The 22807-nt window shown below is 36.6% G+C and overlaps 1 protein-coding gene across 2 annotated transcripts in view; it reads right to left on the minus strand.

The window, feature by feature from the left end:
* Positions 1-3238: 3238 nt before the first annotated feature.
* SNX13 (sorting nexin 13) overlaps positions 3239-22807 on the minus strand; it is a 121995-nt gene continuing 102426 nt past the window's right edge. Inside the window, exons 20-26 of one of the 2 annotated variants that reach the window (XM_037056275.1) lie at positions 21895-22005; positions 17127-17288; positions 15165-15236; positions 12126-12271; positions 11797-11865; positions 9188-9300; positions 3239-6765 (exon numbers count right to left, since the gene is read on the minus strand). In XM_037056275.1, the coding sequence (XP_036912170.1) occupies positions 6518-6765; positions 9188-9300; positions 11797-11865; positions 12126-12271; positions 15165-15236; positions 17127-17288; positions 21895-22005 (921 nt within the window). In that variant the 3' untranslated portion in view covers positions 3239-6517. The remainder of the gene's footprint in view (positions 6766-9187; positions 9301-11796; positions 11866-12125; positions 12272-15164; positions 15237-17126; positions 17289-21894; positions 22006-22807) is intronic. The other variant, XM_037056276.1, reaches the window with a different exon arrangement.

Genomic DNA, 22807 nt, shown 5'->3' on the forward strand with positions numbered 1-22807 from the left:
AGCTCTACTTGTGAACCAGGTTCACTCCTCCAGGTCAAACCCGTGCAGAAGTTGAGTCACCTGGCCGTCCCAGGGGCTCGTCCACCTGTCAAAGGCAAACTCAGGAACAAGAGCGCTTAGGAAAGGTGTTCTCCTGCAGAGCAGACTGAAGGGGAATCTTCGGGCTTTAAACTGACTGGCCCACAGAATATAAAAAGGACAAGAGTTACCTGAAAGGCAAATATCCCACAAGTACCAATATTACTGAGTCAGTAGCCTAGTCATGAGAGTAAAGCAACTTTCCATTGTATCATTTATGTTCCATCTTCCAAGAAAAAAACTGTTTTTCTTATTTGTCTCATGTTACAGTCCTTCTCTTCCCTGAGCCCCTCCTTAACTATGAGATGGTCACTTAGACAAAGACAAGGTAAAATACTTGGTTCTACACCCTCCCCCCAAGGACAGAATAGACCTCCAACTGACACTCTCCCACACGGGGCGAGCCGCAAAGTTGTCTGGTATTTGCATGCAGAGACACAGGTGTCCACAATTGAGTCTTCAGTCTCTACCTCACTGTTTTTGTGATTGAGAGCAAAGATAAGTGGTTGTCAACTGAGACAGTTTTGCCCCGGATGTCACTTGGCCAAGTCTGAAGACGTATTCGGTTGTCCCAGTCAGGGGTGGAAGGTGGTGCTATTGGTATCACCTAGTAGATAGAACCTGAAGATGCTACTAACACACCGTAGCGCACAGGACGACTCCCTCTACAAATTACGCAGCCCCGACTGTCAACAGCGCTGCTGCCTCAAAACTGGCGTAGAAGCTGTGCTCAGACCACCTGGGTTGAGTTTTCAGCCTTACTTAGCCCAGGGGGGTCAAACTCATTTTCACTGGGGGGCCACAGCAGCCTTGCAGTTACCTTCAAAGGGCCAAAATAATTTTAGGACTGTATAAACGTAACTACTCCTTAACTGTTAAGGAGCTGAAATTACATTTGGCTCTTTGAAGGCAACCGTGAGGATGTGGCCCCCAGTGAAAATGAGTTTGAAACCCCTGACTTACCCATTCTGAAACTTTGCATAATTGACTCAACCTGTATGCCTGAGTTTTCCCGTCTATAAACTAAAGATAACAGTATCCACGCCTCAAATGGTTGTGTGCTACGGGAACCTTTATTGAAAACACAAGAACCTGTTTCTCTGGCTTCTTATATATCCATTATTAATCTACCTTTTTTTTTCTTTTTACCTACATCTAAATTCTCTCTGCCATGTTTCTATTCCCAGGTACAGAAGCTTCAACACAGGGATAAATCTCATTGGCCTTCAGTGCAACTCAACACTTTCTACTAGTCATTTCTTTGCATCAAGGTATATAGTTGTACAGAAAAAGAGTTAACACAGCAGGTAGGACTGCTGCCTGGGAAGGGTCTGCATACAAGATTAGGCCCTGTCCTCAGGTATCCAAGAACTTACACTTCAGTATTCCTACATTCCTCAAAATGGTAAAAGTGGCTCACTACACCGAAATTGTTTGTACAGTATATGGTTTATGCAAAAGGCATGCTTTACCTTCTGAGAGGCTAGAATCTTACTGTGTCATGCAGAGGGTGCCTACATGACCAGCCTCCTATAAACATTACAGGCAGTCCTGCATGAGCTCACCTGGCCGGCAGCATTTCACTCGTTGCCACAGCTCATTGCTGGGGTAAGGGTATCCTGAGAGATTCCACTGGGAGAACCGTGGAAGCTCGAACTTGGCTGCCTTCAGAGTTTGCCCTCTGCACCCTCTCCCTTTGATGTCCTCTATCTTTTTACAGTAACAGATCTTAGCTGTGAGTCTGACTCTAGGCCAAGTCCTGTGAGTCCTCCTCATGATGCGCCCAGGGAGTGTGGTCTTGGGCACTTCCAAAAGACAGCCCTACTGTTTTATTCCACCTGATATGTGAAAGGTCATGTTTGCCAACTTAAAATATCACATTTCATACATTTATCATATACTGTGCACTGGTAGATATGTTATTAAGTATAATTTTCATTCTATTCATTTTTTTCTTGGCAAGTACTAGGATCTCAGCTGCTGCAATTTTCCCTAGATCAAAAATAGCATCTGCCATTATGCAGAGGTCAGTGCCTGGCATACACTTTAAAAACTGAACCGTACAGTACTGCATTTCTCTGCCCCTGTATTTCCTAGTTTCCTCTCTTTTGATCCCATGCACAAAGTCCTAGGCAAGCATCTTTCCCACTTTTTATAAGACATACTCTATTGTCCCCAAGTTCATTATTCTGATACCAACGGCCAAATTCAGTTCTAGTATCTATTATATTATCAGTCATTAATTTTTCATGTTCTTTTTCTTCCAATAACTGAACCTTCCATCGGAAAAATAGGCAATAAATAAAATAAATCTTTGTGTCCCATATCCATCGGTTTTCTTGTCTAGAGAGTTTATATTCCCTAATTAAAGATGCTTCGCCTTTTACTTCTCCCTAAGATTCTTTCCAAACCACATTTCTTGGGAATATTATCTTCACGCTATTATTTTATGACAAAAGATTCCATGGTTAACTAAGTTTAGGAAGTTAGGTCAACAAACAGATTTACTAATTATAGAACTTTTCAGAACCTTTGATATACTCATCTGAATGGTGAACATTTTAGGGTTTTGGATAGCATGTAGATTTGTGTAAAAGTATAAAATTATATTATTGTACATAAAAGTATAAAATTATCCTCCCAAGAACATCTTAGAGAGGTGAGCGTTTCACGGTATGCATTTTGAGAAACACAATGGTAGGGCAGCACTCATCACATCTGATGCCTGAGAAGTCCGTGTACAGGTCCAAGAAGGCTGCAAACATTATGTCCAACCAGATACAGCTACAATGCTGAGTAACAGCTGTTAGAATTGCAATGTCTCAAATATTAGGCAGATTGTAAGCTAAAAATGAGATCAGGTAAAAATTGTTAATGGATTATCATAGATCTTTCTATAAGGAAATTATAATTCTGAATGACAGGGCAGTATGAAGTTTCTTTAACACTATGGTAGTAAATTACTTGCCCCAGAAAAGGAAAATTAATTCAGTTAGTTGTAAGTCGGTAATCAGTCAATAACTCATCTATCACCTGGAACTGGCACTGCCTGATTTCTAAAATGAAAAAAAAGGAAAATACAGACACTAAAAATAATACCATTAAGCACACATTTCCTAAAGTAATAAAAATACATTACTACAAAATAAATTGAACAAAAAGGTTTGTTAATACTTTATTAGTATTTTCTAATGGACAGAACATAACACAAACCAAATAAATTTTTTTCTTTTTAGTTCCATAAAAATAGCTGACATTCTGATTGTTGTTCCTTCTTTGTTAAAAGAGGAAAGTACTGGTAGAATAATTAGGCACACAGTTGACACTTACTGTACAATGATATGCACAAGTTATCTTTAACAATTACGGTCCTAAGATGTGCTCTTTATACTTTTCCCTTGTAATACAGGAGTCATGCTCCTATAAGCAAACTCTACAAATAACAAAAGAATTGTACAAGGAGTGACAAAAAAGACTTTTAAAACAAGTCCTTAAATGAAAGGAAGCCGCAACAACGGAATGTAGGTTGTTAAGAAGACAGTTTAAACTAGATCTCAAAACATTAAAATTCATTTATTTTACAAGTATGCAAATACACATGCGTTAAATAAAAATATTGCACAAAACTAGAATTTTTAGCTTGTGAAATTTATGTTGATCTTAATTTTTTTTTAATTGGTATACTTTCTGGTAGCGCTTGACTGTGTGATTTTTTCCCAAACACTGGCAGCACAAACTTAAAATGAACAAAGTGAAATAGTCAAGAAACTTTTTAATGTGTTTTCTTTTAAAAAAATTAAGGCTAACCAAGTGCATCCATCGTACAATGGCACAATTATTTCCAGCAATGATTCAGAACACCCTAATTCTAGGAAATGCCCATGAGGTGCTATATTGAAATCATACAATCAAAGTTTTTAGGTGAATGTAACTATTAAAAGTTAGTAGTGATGGTTTCGAACAGTTTGTTACCTGAAAAATCATAAAACCCAAAGAATGATTAATCTTGAAGGTTTTTGCCTAAAGGCACCACTGACTTAGAAAACACATTCAAAAATCAAATATTAGAAGACATAAAGCCTCTTCGCGTATATTCATATATGTAATAATAAATGCATTAGATTGTAATAACTTTATTAAACATAGTACACTGTACTTCACTTATGGGTTAAATATTTTAAACAGTTTGACCAAGTCATTCAAAAGCCTGACTTTAGCATGACCAAGGTGCTCTCTGATGTAAAACACAGATGTGCACAGAGAAATGCACAACCACTTACACAGACCACCACCTGACATTTCTGCTTTTGAAATATAAACTCTTCTAAACAAAAATTATTTTAAAAACCCATTTACTCAAATATTTTTTGGTATGATGCAGTTAATGCTGCAGGGCTCTGTTATGAAAATTTTCAATCTTACATGACATTTCTTTCCCTGGCTGATGGCTAGTGTTCCTCACATTACCTAGAAATGTTTTTTCACATGTACACGCTAGACTCGGATGTGAATTGTTTACCCTCAGATTATTTATGTCAAAAGTATACTTGAACTGGGCAGGGGTACATCTGAAGTCCCTGCACTTACGGCCATGCTGATGCTTCTGACAGACGTGTTTCACACGGCCTCACGGTTCAAGCCTGGGCATGGAGCGGGACCAGAGCGGGGAGACACGCTGAGAGGAAGAAATATCAGTCTTCCACCAGAGTCAACGGGGAACTTTTCTCTTTTGCAAGTTGCAATGAAAGGGATTTCATTTGTATAATTCTGAAGACATGCAACACATGCTGAATATATGCATACTACAAGTATGCACACCAGCATTATAATAAATATGATTACTATAAAGCTTTAAAGGCAGGCTTTATTCTGTTACTAGGCTCACTCTTTAAGTAGGATCTAAGTGAAAACAACACAATAATATCTTGTTCTAATCTTAAAGCTCCCAAATAACTGGGATACCAATACTCTGTCCCTTTGTCTTAAGCACCCAGACATATCTTTTAATACCAGGATCTTGGCTCAGTGGTCTGATAAGTAGCTTCACTATTTTAAGGTTTTAGTGTTAAATATTTCTAAAACAAAAAATGCCAACATATCCAAACCCTTAATCAGTGGAAATATTTCAAACTAGGCATACAAGCAAATATAAAGACTTCAAAGACAGACACATGGAGAATGAGAAAACTATAGGAAATACGGAGGCTCCAAAACTGGAAAAGGTATTTCACTGTTGTTGATACAAAATTATTTTAGGGACTTAAATGTATACACTGAGGGGTTTTGCCAACTTGCTTTATTTAGTAGAAGTTTACATTATGCAAAATATAAATAAGAGCATATTTTAAAAAATATTATACTTCTGTTTTCATTATTTTCATATATTTACACTATAATAGAATTAGGAATTTGTATGTTTACATATGACTAATAAGCTCATTTAATCCTTTAATTCGATATTTTTGCAATCATCTATGGTATGTCTAGATCACACAATTTAAAATAATCATATGGTAACTTTCAACAGAGTACTGTTTTCTTTTAAATTTTCATATTTTTAGAAGCACAGAATTTATTTGGCAATTCTTTCAACAAATTATACCCCTACTATATAAACAGTAATCTCTTAAAGATAAACTGCAATTTTGAAACTTAAATGACAGCCACCATATGCTTCTTTTTGCACACAGAATGCCAAAAAACAAAACTAAAAACAAAAAACATAGATTGAGTACCATAAGAGCAAAGTAAGAGCCCTTAAAGCACACAAGAATCAATTAAAAATTGTTTTATACCAATAAACAAATCCAATCGCATTCTGTTTTTGATTGGTTTTATTTTATACTAGGTTTTATTTTATGTCACAAAACTGTAATTTGGGTATAAGGTTACTTCACACTTTAAGGGCATTCTGTCACTTTCCCCACACCCAAAATCGATGTTGCAAAGATCTTTCACCTCACTAATCTACAACACATCAAAATGCCGACAGAGACCTATAAAATCATTATGCAAAACAAATCCCTCCAAATCGTACATTGCACAGTCTCCCACTGTTAAACAAATTAGCCAAGTTATCTGTGAACCGTTGTCTGTGCTTTCCTTAGCTCTCGTACACACACTCTGGCACTCTGTCATTGCTGGAGAATGCTGTTAGTCTGAAACAAAAGAGACCGACGTCATTCTTGATTGAGATGGGGGCAGTATCCTCTCAATGTTGCAAAAATATGCACCAAATCATTTAAGACACGGCAACTCTCTTGGTAGTGGCTGGATGACGGATGAGGATGAGAAGAACCACAGTCGTGTGGATGTACTGATAATCTACTGAGACATTAAGAGACTGGTGCAGACACAGCAGTGTATGAGTTAAGCCCCAGAAGGTCTGTCCACCCACTAGTTCTGGACAAAATGAACATCAGCTTCATAGATTGGAGCGTCACCTTTTCTGTAAAGAAGGCGCTTGAGTTGTTTGAAGTTTCTGTTTATATTTTTGCATTTGCTTTGACCGTGAATGCAGTTTGTTGAAAAGTTCACGGAATTTATACTGTGGAAATAAGGTTTCCAAAAAGCCTTCCAAAAAGACATACACCATTCTTCTATTTAATTGGTTGTGCTGAAACATTTCAAAAACACGAAGAATACCTTTCCGTGTTGTCTCAGCCCCAATAATGTGCTTCAGTTCATCTAAATGGGGGAGAATAAACATAACTCATTACTCCGAGGAAACACCAGGCATAAGCTATGCTCTAAGTTAAATCATGTAAATATGTAAAGTGCTCAGCAGAGTAACTGATAAACAGCAGGTATTCAGTGAATGTGTTTCAGCTGTGCATTGTAGCTGAGATTTAAAATCTACACATGTGCATGCGTGCATCCATCACTTATGCAACAGATCCTGGGAGACAAGACAGTGCAAGAGAAAGAAGCAGGATCCAGACTCAGAAACCCCACATTAGAATTACTATCCTGTCCCTTAACACCTATATGACATTCACCTACACTGAGTACGCATCTTCATCTGTAAAATGGGCATTTATAATAACCAATATCTGTATAGCTGTAAGGATTTATAAGGCTTTAATGAAATAATATAAAAGTGATCTGCAAATCCTAAAACATCACACAAATACTCTTACTATGCGTAATACACAGTGAGAAATCTACTGTAAGGAAATACGTGTGACAGCTGATCTATGATTTCGAATACCTGTGACACAGTAAAGTGCCATTAAAATACTAAAAGTATAAAGATGGGGGGATGCTACATGAGACTATCAGGAAAGGTTCTCTTCAAGGAAGTAACTGCAGTGGACTTTGCTGCATGGGCAGGATGGTAACAGGGACAAACAGATGAAGGACTTGCTTTTATGCAGAAAACTTCAGTGAGCAAATGAGCACTAAGGGAAGAAAACAAGGCAGATTTAAGAAATGGGGGTGGTGCTGTGTGGTTCAATTTTAGGATTCCTGTCAGGAACGTGGGAAACGAAAGGAAAACGACAGTGCGGTGCCCGCCAGGACGGGCGAGGGTGGCATTCCCTCGCAGGCACCGCCAAGTCGCCAGAGCTGTCTGAAGATGGGAACAACATGAGTGGTTCCTCCCACTCACGGCCGGGACCACAGCAGCAGCACTCCTTCTTAGTGATTTCCACAGAAACAGGAAACTTCTAAAAGGTATGTCTGACTAGGGAAACAATATGATCTAAAGCGATCTGTGAATTTACGAAAACCAACTGAGGAGGGACGTACGTACACTTTCACATCTGCCGTCACGTCTCCACACAAGTGGCACCTCCTGGGGGAGGCCTTCCCGGATCACCCAGTCTGCACCTGCAACTCACCTGACCCCCCCCCGCTGCCCCGCACTCTCTGTCGCCTCAGCACTTACCACTGTCTAAACACACCCTACTTTCTATATTTGTTTTGTCTGCTTTCTGTGTCCCCTACTAGAACCTAAGATGTGAGAAGGCAAAGATTAGTGCAAAAAATAGTGTCTGGCACGTGACGAGCTCTCAAAAATATTTACTGAATAAATACATTAGGTTTCTTCCAGCTGAAAACTGAGTCAGTCTATAGCATAATCTAGTTTACTTTCATAGTTTATTATATAATGTTCTAAGTTATTCTTTTCATATTTCTATAATGTTATTTCCATAATTTGTTTTTTATCTCCAAATGCAACAGTGTAGTCTACAGGGCAGAATTAACAGCCATGTGGCAAATTTCCAATTTAACTTATAGAAGAGAAAGGTTATTAAAATCTATGATGGAAATGTAGTTTTACATTGTATTAGAAACAGGTATTATATGATGTTCAAGAACTTAAATATGTCTTTTAGATTCTCTACATCCAAAATTTAAATATGGAGAGAAAATATCTAGGTATTTCAAAGGTATTCACAACCAAGGAAGGGATCAAATAACCACAAAGTCACACAAAATTGTTTTTTATATATTATGTAGCTTCTCTTACTGAGAGAAGACAAGACGGACACAGTGAATTTAAATTGGTGAGATAGTAGTGTACTAAGGAAATAAATCAAACCAATAGGGTGCCACTATAGGTACTTTCTTTGGACCATGTTTAATAAAGATTAATAAATGGATCAATCAGTTGTTCCTAGTAAAGGAATTCTTGGGAAGAACTGGTTTGTTCTCTTAAGTAGAACAAATACTCTTTCTGAAAACCTCAACCCTCAGATCACTTTATAAGTCCTTTCATCTGTTACATATTTATCATCAACTTATTCTCAAAATCTTTTAAGGCAGTAAAGTGAAGTGGTTGAACACCCTTTTTCAAGTGGTTGAAAGCAGTGGCTTTTAAGTCATCAAGCTGAGTCAGAATCCCAACACTCACTGGCTATGAATGATGGGTGACTTAACCTTTTTGAGCTTCTGTTTCCTCGCATCTAAAGCTGCAAAATTAACAATGCCTAGCTTAGCAATACTGTCATGAGAATTAGTTAACAAAAAGTGAGAAATGCCTGGACCACTGCCTCCTATGTGGTAAGCAATAAAATAGTAATTATTACAGTCCAACAAGCATGCTCAGTGCCAAAAATTCAGAACTTACAAATTAATGAGATTTTTGCCAAACACGTTCACTCACCTGGCATAATTGAAAGCAGTTTAGTTTTCCCTGCGACCCTTGTTCTCATTCGAACACCTTTATCTCTGCATGGAACAGTCTCAGCTAAAATGCCGTTTGGCCAAAAGGCATCTCTATGTAAAAAGATCAAATACATTTTGTGACCATTTTCATTTTCTAATGATACAAGTTGGTACAGTTATTCTAATTTTACACAGAAAATAGAGGAAATATTTCTGAAATTTTATGTAACTGTGACATTCAACAAATATTAATCAAGTACAAGGTTCAATTTTAGGTGTAAAAAGATATACACAAGAAAGATAACAGATGAATTCTGCCCTAAAACATCTTACAAATACTAACGAATGATAAAGAAAGCAAAACGGAATATATAAATGACTATACCACATCCATTTCAACCCAGAGTTGGCCTCTCACCTCAGTGCGATTGAGCATCTCATCCTAATACAACCCTACAAAGTCCTGGATTTAGGTAACGTCATCTCCCTCAGTTCCCGTATAATTAAGCCAATATAAAACAACTTGGGCACCTGCACCTTACAGCTGGATGGATTACAATGTTCTCTTCACATACATAACCCGTTCTCCTCCACTTTCACAGCATGGTTAATTTTTGTTCCTTATTTATGAGGCTAAAAGCAGAAATTTAAGCACAATAACTAAGCTTCCATCTGGGAATTGGTTCCGAGGGAGAAAGAAAACCTAGAGCAATCATTGTTAACTTTAGACATTAGAAACACCTGAGAGCTTTAAAAAATCTTAATGTGCAGGTCTTCCAACAGATTAAGTCTGACTCTGGAGATGGACCCAAGCACCAGTACTTTTTAAAGCTTTACAAGTGATTTCAATGTGCAACCCAGGTTGAAAATCACTGCTCCCAAAGAACATCATTTACCTACCCTGAATCCGAATTAATGTGCCAGGGCAGGGGGTCCAACTTTTGGAAAGATGTGGTATGGTGAGGAAAAACGTAGCTTCAGATCAGAGAAACCTAGTTCCCTTTTTACATAGCACATGAGCTTTTGGGCAAGCTGCTTGACCTGACTATCACTCAATTTCCTCATAACAAAATGCAGACAAAAATCCCTATCTGGTGAAACACAAAATCAGGAAGTATACCTAACGTAGCTGGCGTAGGACCAAGCAAACAGTGCTCAATACCAATAGCTCCCTCCTGCTCCAGTTATTTTGAGATGGACAATGCTGCAAATTATTTCTGTCTGGCTTCTCTCTCACTCCTAGAAACACGGTCTATTTCTTTGCTGCGCAGTGCTCTCCTGAAGAAACTGTAACTGGTGACTGACAAAGCGCTAGGCACAGGGTAGGAGCACAGAATATTTCTGTAGGATGAACATATAAACTGGAGTATTACTGCTCTTAATCTGTATTCTTTTCAGAGGTTCAAATAGTTAAAAAATTAAACTGTGGCCAGAGACGTATATATTTTTTAAATTTTTGCACTTAAAAATCAAATACAAGTGAGAAAAATTAAACTCTGTTGGGAACCGCCCTGCCTGGTTTCAGAAGCTGTAATGCCCACATGGCTAAGGCTGAGTGAGTGACCTTGGGACCATAAGCCACTAAGGAGACAGAGCTTATCTCCCTGGCAGGGGTGCCACCTTGGCCCCTTTTACTTCATCTATAACTGGCCCCCAATGCTAGCCAATGACGAATAAGATTCCCCAAGGTGGGGGAATGACCTAACATAGGCATGATCATGTAGAGGCCCCAAGGAAGGACTTGAGGGGCTACAGCAAAAGGGGGTGACAGACCCCTACCCCTTGCCTATGACACAGCCTGAGTCCTCATTCTGTCTCCTAATATCCTGGCTGCCTGACTTCAGCCTGAAACAATGCTGGTGGTGGGTACCACCCTGTGCTGGAAAGGGTGGGTTTCCTAGGGCAATCAGCCCTAAGAAAGAATATGTAACATCCTGTGAAACCTGCTTTGTTTAGAATGCTCTCAATTAAATAAGGGTCCACACCAGAAGTGACTTTGTTCCTCAAAGTTCTATAGCTCTTTAGCTATCTGACCCTGACTTAAAATAGGCCCTCAGAGTTCTTTGTTATCTATTGTTTGGTCCTTATTGCCTGACAATGATTAATGAGCTTTATCTCTATTCCTGTGCAAAACAAACCTAATAAAAGCCCATTGAGGAAAAGGCTCTTGGCCCTTCTCCTTTGAGAGATTGGCCACCTTACCTCTCCAAGCAGATCATGTCTTGGTAGACTTACTTTCATTCGTGGTGGCCAGGGGGGCCCTGCAGGTGGAGCCGCCCCCCCCCACCACAAAACTCTAAAATTAGGTATCTGATTATATGACAATGCCTTGTCTACACTAACATTTCAATTATTTTAAAGCCACTTCAATGTGATAAAATGTAACCTTCTATAATTTTTTTCTTTTATGCTCTATTCTAGTTTTAAAGAAAACAAAAATCAATAGGCCCACATACAAAATGTTTATATAATTCTTACAAGTCTTTTTGCTCATGAGCGGTAACTAAAATTAACTTTATGGCCCAGAAGAAAAGCGAAGCAAAGTCAATCAGCAGTGATGACGCCAAACTCTGTACCACCTAGAGGTGACTGTGTCTTAAGACATACCTGAAACGCTTCACTAAGTCCGCTACTTGCTCAGGTGAGGTCATCCAATCAACATGGTCAACTATTTTTCTGACAGTAAAGAGATTTAAATGAGTAAGGTCAAAATTTTATAAGGTGAATGAAACAATCACTACTTTCCTGGAGTAAGCAACTCAATTTGTATGTAAATTAGCTCTAAGAGAAGCAGACTGCTTCAATACTGTTCTTATAAGGCCCAGAGAAAGAAGTGCTCCCATAAAGGGTGAACAATCCATTTCCAGAAGTAAATGTTTAAAAGCTAAGTAAGATCAGCTCTAAGTGGAAAAACAAAGACTAAAAAAATGTGGCACCTATTAATTGTATCACCATATGTGGCTCTAATAAGCTGTTGAAGTAGGTTTTTTATATTTCTTCGCAACCACTGATTCCTTTCTTTCAAGTCGAACACTTCATCCATGAGAAGCAGCATTACCCTTAGTGGGATATTGTCATCCACCTGACAAAACATGAGAAGAAATAAGCTTATGTCCATCTGAGTTATCTATCTGCCATAAATGGATACTTTTACAAAATGACTGATACTATTTCGCTGGCCAAAGAACAAGTTATACTATAGCTTTCATAATCTGACATTTCATTTTAATCTAGAAAAGACCTTTTTAACAGTTATTTTGACAGAACACAGAATTTCACAGCCCTATATGGACAGCAAATCCCACCACCATAATGAAAAAAAATTTCTCAAAGTGGCCTCATGATGACCTTGGGGAAAGATGTTTTGACTTTTTTACTTTTAGTAGGACCCACACTAGTTTGATAAGGTAGATATTGACCCCTTTGCCTATTTCTTAGGCCAGCTCTTTCAAAAGAACACAATATACTGAACAGTCTCTCTATTTAATACAAAAAAACCAGTCTACCCAGAATAGTGTGCTTTGCTTGGTGAGTTGTATGCTTTTAGATATTTTCAGGGAAAAGAACTGAATAAAATCTAGTATATAACTAAGTTAACATTACCTAAGACATATTTCACTAAACTAGAATTTTAACATTTAACAAGTAAAAATTTGAACACTTTTATAATGGGAATATTTGATTAGCGATATAAAAGTTAACAGAAGACAATCAGAATGCTTTGGTGTGAAAAATTATTATAAAGCCCAAACAGGCACAGGTTCACAACCACAACAAGCTGCATATAATTGTCAGAAGGTTTAGAACTCTTTCATCACTAAGCTACTCTTCCTGATGATTTCTTCGTCAGTGCTATAATTCCAATGCTGCGGAAACAGAGTGAGTTATTTCTCACTGTCACATTGTGAACATTCTCTGAGTGCGCTCTCCCTTTCACACACTGAAAGCTCAAGGCGGGGGGGCACAGGAGAGGGGTCAGGAGAGGCACACTCATCTACTGCGGGTAATGCTGTTCTAGTCTCTGATCTCGCATATTCAAGTTTGGTGCCAAATGACAATTTAATAAAAGGTTAAACTGTAAAAACCCTTAACCAAAGGTATGATGTTATGGATATTACACAGCACAACTCATAATAAAATATTCTAAAATATTCCTAAAAAAAAACAAAATATTTTTAAACAGTTTATCATAAAGAAATTTCACAAGAAACCAAGGGGAGATAATTGTAACTTTATGCCTAATAAAACAGAATATTGAGTCCAGACTTAAACATATATTCAGTTGACTAAAAAGTTCATTCAGTTTTTTCTGTACTATGGCTCTAGTAGTGCTCAGTTGTCTTTAACTTCATCGGAAACAATTTTGTTAGATTTTATTGGGTCAGTTGTCATACTAGCATGCATTAAAAAAAAAACATCAAAATTGGTTAATTTTCTGCACTCATTTTAATATTGAAGATGGAAGAAAACATGCAACATTTTTAGTGTATTTTATTATTTCAAGAGAGGTAAAAATGTAACTGAAACACAAAGAAAGGTTTGTGCAGTGTATGGACAAGGTGCTATGAATAATCAAACATGTCAAAAGTGCTTTGCAAAGTTTCTTGGTTCTATTGGCATTTTGGCCAAATAATTCTTTGCTGTGGAGCTGTATTATGCATTGGAAGGTGTTTAGCAGCACCCTAGGCCTCTACCCACTAGAAGCCAATAGTAGGAGATAGCCAACATACTCAAATATCCAAATCAATAAAGTTATTGGTGAAAATGAAAAATGTGTCTTTTGTTTAATGGAAAAAAACTAAATGAACATTTTGGCCAACCCAATACAAAAATCTGATGTGTGACAAAGAAGAAACACAGTAACTGGGGAAAAGAGGGCCTTCTCAGTAAGTGGTTCTTGGGCAACTGGACCCCTAATTTATTCCATACACAAAAATCAATCCTAGATGAATGCCAAATCTAAATTTCAGGGTGGTGAGATAAACAAAAAAATAGAGAAAATCAAATGTCTCTGTGACCTTTCAATGGGCGCACATGGTATATACAGTGAACAAAAGCACACAAAGAAGATATCTGCAATACTCAAATATTTACATCTGACAAAGAACCATTATTAAGATTATAAAGGCACTCTTACTAATCAAAAGACAAAGACAACCAAGCCAACAGATAAATGGGGGCAAGCACTAGACACAGAAGACAAGATGCCCAAATGGCCAATGAACATATGAAAAGGTGTTTAACATCTCACATAATCATCAGAGAAATGAAAATCCACATTAGAGACAAAACTCAAAGTGGCTCAAGTCAAAAAGACACAACACTGCCTGGCTGTGGACCGCTGGAGTTCTCATGCATTGCTGGTGGCAATGTAAGTGGAACAAATGCTTTGGAAAACTACTGGAGAGTATGGATGAAAACTGAGTCTTTGCACTCAGTTTTTCTGTCCAAACAATTCCATTCCTAGGTTCAGACCCAAAAGAAACATGTGCTTATTTTTTTATCAAAAGACATATTCCTAAGAGTACTATTCATAATATGACAAATGAATTATATTTACAAAATGGGAGTATGATAATAAAGCAACTACAATGACACAAAACAACATGAAGGAGTATCACAATGTTGACCGAAACTGGCCAGACTAAAAAGAGTACATACTTTTTCTAGTCTCATTTACATGAAGTATAAAATCAGGGTGGGAGTCAAGAGAGTGATCACCCTCGGTGAGGAAAGCGGGCAGTGCCGGGCAGAGCGCATCGGCGGGCTTTCTCAGGTACTGGCACAATCCGTTTCTCGTTGAGGGTGCTAATCACACGGGCATGTTCAGTGTGTAAGAATTCATCAAACTTAACTCTTACAATATATGCACATTAATGATGGGTATATATTACTATACTTCATCAAAAAGTTTAAAATATATTAACTATGATTTGTATTGCAATTGAAAACTACCCAAAATAAAATTAACTCACAGTATCATCGAGTTGAGCTGAGACTCGACAATGTTCAGGATCTGAATCAGCCTTTGGAATTAAAGGAGGCATCTAACATTTAAAACAAAGAAAGAAACAGAACAAATTAAACATGCAGACAAAATAATAAAACATAATAATAAACCAAATGATTATTAAACATAATAAATCACATTTGATTTGATATCTGGTATAATATATAAGGTTTCTATATTTTCTATTTAAAAAATATTCATCTAAAATTAGAAATCAAATACAATAGAGGGGTTACTTCATTATCAAAGTATTTTTTCTCTTTAAACAAATGGAGACAACTATATTCAAATATTAATAAAAATTATTTTAAATATCATACTACACTGAAAAAAATGCTTAGCTGTTTAGTTGAAAGGGGAGATTACTTAGTCAAGCTCCCATACCTTTTAGAAAAGTTTAAAGCTAAGAAAGATTAAATAATTTAACAGCCAGGGAAAAGAACACCAATCTTCTTTCTTTTACCAGAGTTTGATGTTATGTTAATAGGGTAAAAGAGCTTATTAACCAATTGTGGCATAATATAAATTATGGGAGAAGAGAACAGAAAAAAATGGTGTTTGCTGATAATTACTGATCAGCACAGGAAGAACCATCACAATCACCTATTATAACCCTTCGTGTTACTAGTGAGAAAGAAGCCTGGCAAAGTTCAGCTACTTTTGTACGAAGGCACATGGGTGAGTATCAGAAGTAGCACAGGAAGAATCCTCATTTCAGTGTTAGAATACTGTCCGTGATTAGAAACAAAGATGAAGCATCAGAGAAAGTATGAGAATTAATAGAAAAGTATGATTTACAAACACTATTTTAGTTGTCTCTCACAGTAAAAAAAATTCTGTGTTTCTGTGTATTTTCTTTTCATTCAAACCAATCTAACAGATAAAAACTCTAATAGCTATATCTCTTCTTTTATAACCTCGAATATAACCTTAAACGACTACATCAAAATCATGAAAGGTACAAATTATGAGGCAACAAATTACTTGGTCCACTATCTGTGTTTGCTAATGTAACAAGATCCCTAGGAAACTCTTCTGTATCACTTGAAGGGATAGACTCACAAGTATGGCCCCAGAGATTGATGACGGTGCAGGGCATTCCTCGCCTTGACCATGCAAATCAGGAGAAATCAGACTTAATGCTTCCTGATGAATATTAGCATAACTAATTTATACAATAGCATCTACTTGTTTCCTTATAAAATTTAATAGCACTCCAGGAAAAAAAATGGAACAACAGAATAAAATAGTACAAAAAATGTTAATTTTACCAATTTTTAAATTTTTAAAAATTTATTTTTAGAGAGGAAGGGAGGAGGAGAGGGGGAGAAACACCAATGTTTGGTTGCCTGCCATGCACCCCCTACTGGGGATCTGGCAACCCAGTCATGTGCCCTAGACGGGGAATCAAACAAGCAACCCTTTGGTTCACAGGCTGGTGCTCAATCCACTGAGCCACACCAGCCAGTGCTAACTTTACAAATTTTAAATATTTATTCTGAATAGAGTTAAAAATTCTACCATATAACAGAATGGAAAAATGAGACAGACTGACATATCTCAGAAGGGAGGGAGTGGAGGGACTAGAAGAGATTAGCCAAAGAACATATACGCATGTATGCACAGCCCATGGACACAGACAATGAAGGCTGGGGTGGGGACTGAGTGGTTGAAGGGAATGAGAGACATCTGTAATAATGTCAACAAAAAAATAAAATTCTACAATACAGACTGAGGAGTGACTGGATTTACAGTATCCATTTCTGATACGAATGTACTCTCTTTAGTTTTTTTTTTTTAATTCTTTATGAGACTGTGTTGGAGGGCTTTGGACTTCTGAAAGAAGTAGGTAAATTGAAGTATGAGCTCGGTATATTGTAGTTGACCTAAAAATAGCTGGCTTTAGACACTACTGAAAATCTCTTACCTTGAAAAATGATTGCTTTATGTCTTGACCTAATCTTTCCGACATTTTGCCCATGTTGTCTGACATCTTAGTCATTCCCTCTGCCAAGCTATCCGGAAGGGACTTGACTGCATTTGAAACGTTCCTCATAGAATTTCGAAGTGGGTTTACAAAAGTGTCCATCTAAAGAGGGAAAGATATTATACCATGACTTTATTGTATCATATTTGATATTCAATGGAGAAGCTTGGGAAAACACAGAGGGTAACAACATATGAAAGATACAATAATTTTCCAGTCTATAATAGTTCATTTCCTTTTAAAAGTATATAGCTGCTATCTTCAATGTGTTTTAAAAATACACTTTCACACACAAATATATAGTTAAAATTTTTGAGTGATAAGGTTATTGCTAGAAAGTAAATACGTTTTGGCTGCCTTTCTTATTTAAAAAAATCTGAAAAAAAAAAAGTTTTCCAAAACAGAAACTGATGCACGTGGAATTAGCTACAACATGCTTCTGCAACAATTCGAGGCAACAATGACATGGATATTTTGAGGAGATATAAAAATTAAATAAGCCAATAAACCGAAAGCTAAAATAACTAACAAGTGACTATTTAAAATTAACTTTTTTAAAAATAGTTTTTAGGATACATACATTCTTAAGAATCTACGGAGGGTATTTGAAATTCATTATGAAGAAAAAGAGAAGCTACAAATCAGCTATATAAACTATATTTTAGTAAGGGAGAAGAGAAAAACTGTAAAAGAAAATATCATCAGTGATATAAAATGGAATAATCTCCAGAGGATTTGGAAGCATTAAAACAGACATGTGACTATACAAAAGTTAACTTCAGTTAGGAAAGGAAGAGACATCTAAAGAAGCCAAAGTAGCTGAATATGAAACTTCCTGAGATTTATTTAAAAAGAAGAGGGCACAAAACCAGTTATACAAAACTACAAGAAAAAGTTCCAGAAAGTACTGCATCTCAGAGAAACCAGACAGAAACAAGTTATGCGCCATGTAGAAAGAAAAAAAAATAGTAAAAACACTGAACCCCATTATTTAAGGAACACAGCACGATGTTAATACAAGAAGCAAAACTCCTTTACTCTAATATACTTTTAGGGTTTCTGTTAATAAAAATACTCTGAAAAGGCAGAATAATAATAACAAAAACTGGACTTTAAGAAAACTGTAAATGGGCTGGGGCTTTGGTTGCTCTCTGAATTAAACTGAGCAGATAAACTACAGACATGCTTGACAGAGCATGCAACCCATGGGGGGTGGTCACTGTCACAGCAGGACGAGTTAGGATAGAACCAAAGAACAGGAACGAGGATGAAGAAGGGTTTGAAAAGCACTACCTCTGGTAAAGAGAGACATGGGAATAAAAAGAGTAAAAAGATGAAGCTAACTCTTATGTGTGCATACGCACTTGTGTGTGTAAAATCACATCTGTGTGTGTGTCTGTGTGTAATTCTAATTCTATATACCGTAACTGTTAACTGGAAAAGTACTCAAATCAATCAGAATATTATTTCCAACACTGACATCACTGCCAAGAGTGTTTTTCTTTTTTTAACTGTAATGTCATTATAAATGCAGTAAAATTCATAAGAACACAAGCAGAATCCTTCAGAGAGATAAACATAAGAATGCCACATTTAAAATGCACGGCTTGAGGAAAATTGCCACCCATCTACTAAGTTATGATGTTCACAGAAGAAGTCGAATTTCAGAAGCATAAGGGGCATTAATTTCACTCCAAGCCACAACCTGCATTAAAAACTATTTGAATGACCTCAAGAATATTTTAGAACTGTATATAACTTACATCTAGGACCTGTAGGTTTAGTGGGAAGGTGGGTCCATCTAATACAACCTTCAGATTGAGTAAATGAACACCACCCCCCACGCCCTCGAGACACTAGATGAACTCCAGCCGACAGAACCTAAATCTGTATCATGAACTAGGCAGGTACCTACACAGCTGCCTGGGCACCACCCCAGACCTACAGAATCCATTTTCTTTTTCACTCTTTCTTTCCCTTTCCTTTTCCTTTCCCCAATTTCTGAGAGTAAAGCCCAAGCACCTGTACTGGGGACTGGGAGAGCCGAAAAAGATAGAAAAACCACAGGAGATTGTGATGCCTAACTTTACAAGCATAAAGTAGAGTCTGTCACCATATGACAATATTTCTAAAAACAGGAGTTATCTTAAAACCGAGGTTGAGAACAAGAAAAAGAGAGAAACTTGCGCATCACCAAACAAAGGAGTAGATTACAGGTTGCTGACACAAGTGTACACGGAGCCTGACCTACAAACAAGTCTATTGACTCAATTACCACCTGTTTAGTTAACTGTGTTGGTAGCAACACAAAGTAAGTTTAACTTAAGTTTAGGTACCTCTAACTACAGTTTAAAATATCTTCACACCAGGATATAAAACTAGACAGAAAGATATTATATCTGCATGGAGAGACTGCTTGTCAGTTAGATTTTTTTAGGAATTGGCTCAATGATTTTACAAGGCTGGACATTGTGTGATCAAGTTAATGTACTATAAAGTATTATTTCTCAAGCTCTAAATAGCCAATAAAATGTATATAGATAATTTTCTCTAATAGCTACATAAGTTCCATTAAAATTAAGAAAATTATTAAACTATAATTTAGCCAAAAAGAAAATATAGCTGAAAAGCCCTAGTTCCTGTTATATATAAAAATTATTCTGACAGTCTAGAAGACATCAAAATGACCATGGTAATTACAGAGATGGTTTATTTTTTAAATGTATGTTATTGTGGATTTTCAGAAATGATTCAGAAGGATCTTAAGACTCCAGCAATAATTTTTAAAGTGATCTATAACTGTTTAGATACATAAACACTAGTGTTTGCTAGTAAAAAGAAATTACGTACATTTAATATAATGTTTATTTTATTTCAAAAAGCTGTTGAATTTAAACTCAACAGCTTCCATTACAAAATGCAAACATAAGACCACCACCTTTCTCTCCTGCCACAAGGTACATGATCTGGAAGTTGTTATTAAAACAAAACATTCCACTTAGAAATGTCAACATCCAGTTGAATATTAAAACCCAACACATTGTAGAGTGATCACAGGAAGTCCTTTTGCTTAGAGATGTTAAGTCTTAATTATTTTGTACAAATTCCTTAACATTTTTTAAAATAAAAAATTTATTGAATTTATTGGGCGATATTGCTTAATAAAACTATATAGGTTTCAGGTGTACCATTCTATAATACATCATCTGCATATTGTATTTATTGTGTATTCACCACAAGCCAAGTCTCTTTCCATCACCATTTATCCCCTTTACCCTCTTCTACCTCCCCTAATCGCCTACCCTCTGCTAATCACCATGCTGTTGTCTGTTGTCTATGGGTTTTTTACTTTCCTTAATCCTTTCACTTTTTTCAACTAGCCCCCCTACCCCCTCCCCTCTGACAGGTGTCAGTCTGTTTTCTGGATTTATGAGTCTTTCTATTTTTTTGTTGTTAGTTTTTGTTCATTAGATTACACATGTAACTGAAATCATATGGTATTTGTCTTTCTCTGACTGGCGATTTCACTTAGCCTAATACTCTCCAGGTCCACCCATGCTGTCACAAGAGGTATGATTTCCTTTTTAATGAGTAGTATTCCATTGTGTAAATGCACCACAGCTTTTTTTATCCACCCATCTACTGATGGATACTCAGGCTGCTTCCAAACCTTGGCTATTGTAAATAATGCTGCAATGAAGATAGGGGACAATATATTCCTTCAGACCAGTGTTTCAGGTTTCTTTGGATATAGTCCCAGAAGTGGAATCACTGGGTCATAAGGCAGCTCTATCTTTAAATTTTGAGGCAACTCCTTAATGGTTTTTTAAAAAGTCTTTTTAGGTGGAGGGAGGCAAGGTAGTCTTTTTTTCTTTTTAATTTTCATTTAAAAATAATTTCAGACTTTTAAAAAGCTGTAAAAATAATACACAGAGTCCCTTTATCCAGCTTCCCCAAATGCTGTTACTGTTTGTGCTACTGCCGCTGCGGCTGCTGCTAAGACCCAACATTTATATTCAGGTTCATTATGAACCAGGCACTGCAATATCCAGATTATCTCATTTGATTCACACGATCTTTACTTGTTGAGAAAACTAAAGGATCAAAAAGGTTAAGTAACATGTTGCAGGTCACACCTAGTATATGGAAGTGCAGGGATTTGAACCAAAGGATGACGGTCCCCACATTCTGAATTCTCACCCACTAAGCTAGCTCACCCAATTTGAGAACTTAATCACTTATTGTCTTAATCTAGTGTATTATCCAAGTGCAGTTCTTATAAACAAAAAGAAATTTTAAATAATAAAGATTTCACTTAAGAGCCATGAAAAACGCATCCTATTTTAACCCTTTTCTCATCCTTACTCTAAGTAACACATTTCCTCCCAGTAAGAAACAGTCCCTTCTGAAGATAATGAAAACCTGTGATACATCCTAGGCAAACCTTCCTTCACGGATCATTTCAAAGTTTTTTTTTCTTTTCTTTGACGCTCCTTCTGATTCAATCTACATGTGAAGACAGGAGTTCATTCATACTTTTTAGATACAACTATAAGTAGTGGGCTTAATAAAGCATAGAAGATAAACATGCCAAGAAATACTTGAAAATTGTCTAGTTTTAAAATGTACATAAATATAAATGTATTCTCTAATATCAAAACCAAAGTATGAAAATAGAGCTGTAAAGAAAATGCAATGGTCTGCTTACCTTGCGAGCAAAATCCCCTTTTCCTTTACTGTAGGCTTTGTTCTCAAGGAAATCATACACATAGTGAGCCAAAGCTGGGGAAGCTTTCATCAGGTCAGGAGTTAACAGTAACTGACAGGTGAAAGAAGAAAGTCAAGAATTTTAATTTTGCATTAAAATAATTATACAATTGAAGTCATCAATAATTATACTACCAATAGCAGTTTGGTGTACACTCTTCCCATCTGTTATTTTGACTTTCAGCACATGTAATATGGAAGTTGTCTTAAAAAATGTACTATTCCATTTTCAGATTTTGTAGCTAATACTAAGTTCCACATTAATAAATTGTTATGTTATGTCATTTACATACTAATTTCAAATTTAACATCAATAGAAAATACATAAAATACTCCAGATAAAAACTCTTAAGTGTGATAAAACAAAATATCGCTTTTTTGTCTTAATGAAAACTGTTATGATACTGCTCATGATACAGCCCAGCGTTCTAGTTTAGCCCCTTCAGTGAAGCGTGTCTGACACACGTTAAGTTCACTAGTTAAGAACAGTACAACCACGTTTAATGGATACACTGAGGACACCCAATTTGGGAAGAGGGGGGTTATTTTCTAAATCTTACAAGTAACTATCACAGATTTTAATGCAACTAAAATTAGTATATTAAAAAAGTAAAGACATTTGACAAGAGTAATAAAATTGGTGTCAGACATTCAGAGTTAAGCCAGGAAAAGAAAAAGTTGAATAAAGGCAAAAATTTACCAGTTTTCACTACCCTTTCAGTAAATAATAATGCATAGAAATTACAATTACGGTTATCAACAAACCCAAACAAATATTTAAGAGACTGAAGGAAACCTCAAAAGCAAAATCTTCAGTACAGTATTAGCTAAGTTAAACTAAATACTTAAGACAG

This window comes from Sturnira hondurensis, unplaced genomic scaffold, assembly GCF_014824575.4.
Source record: "Sturnira hondurensis isolate 20B ecotype Veracruz unplaced genomic scaffold, ASM1482457v3 Scaffold0008897, whole genome shotgun sequence".
NCBI lineage: Eukaryota > Metazoa > Chordata > Mammalia > Chiroptera > Phyllostomidae > Sturnira > Sturnira hondurensis.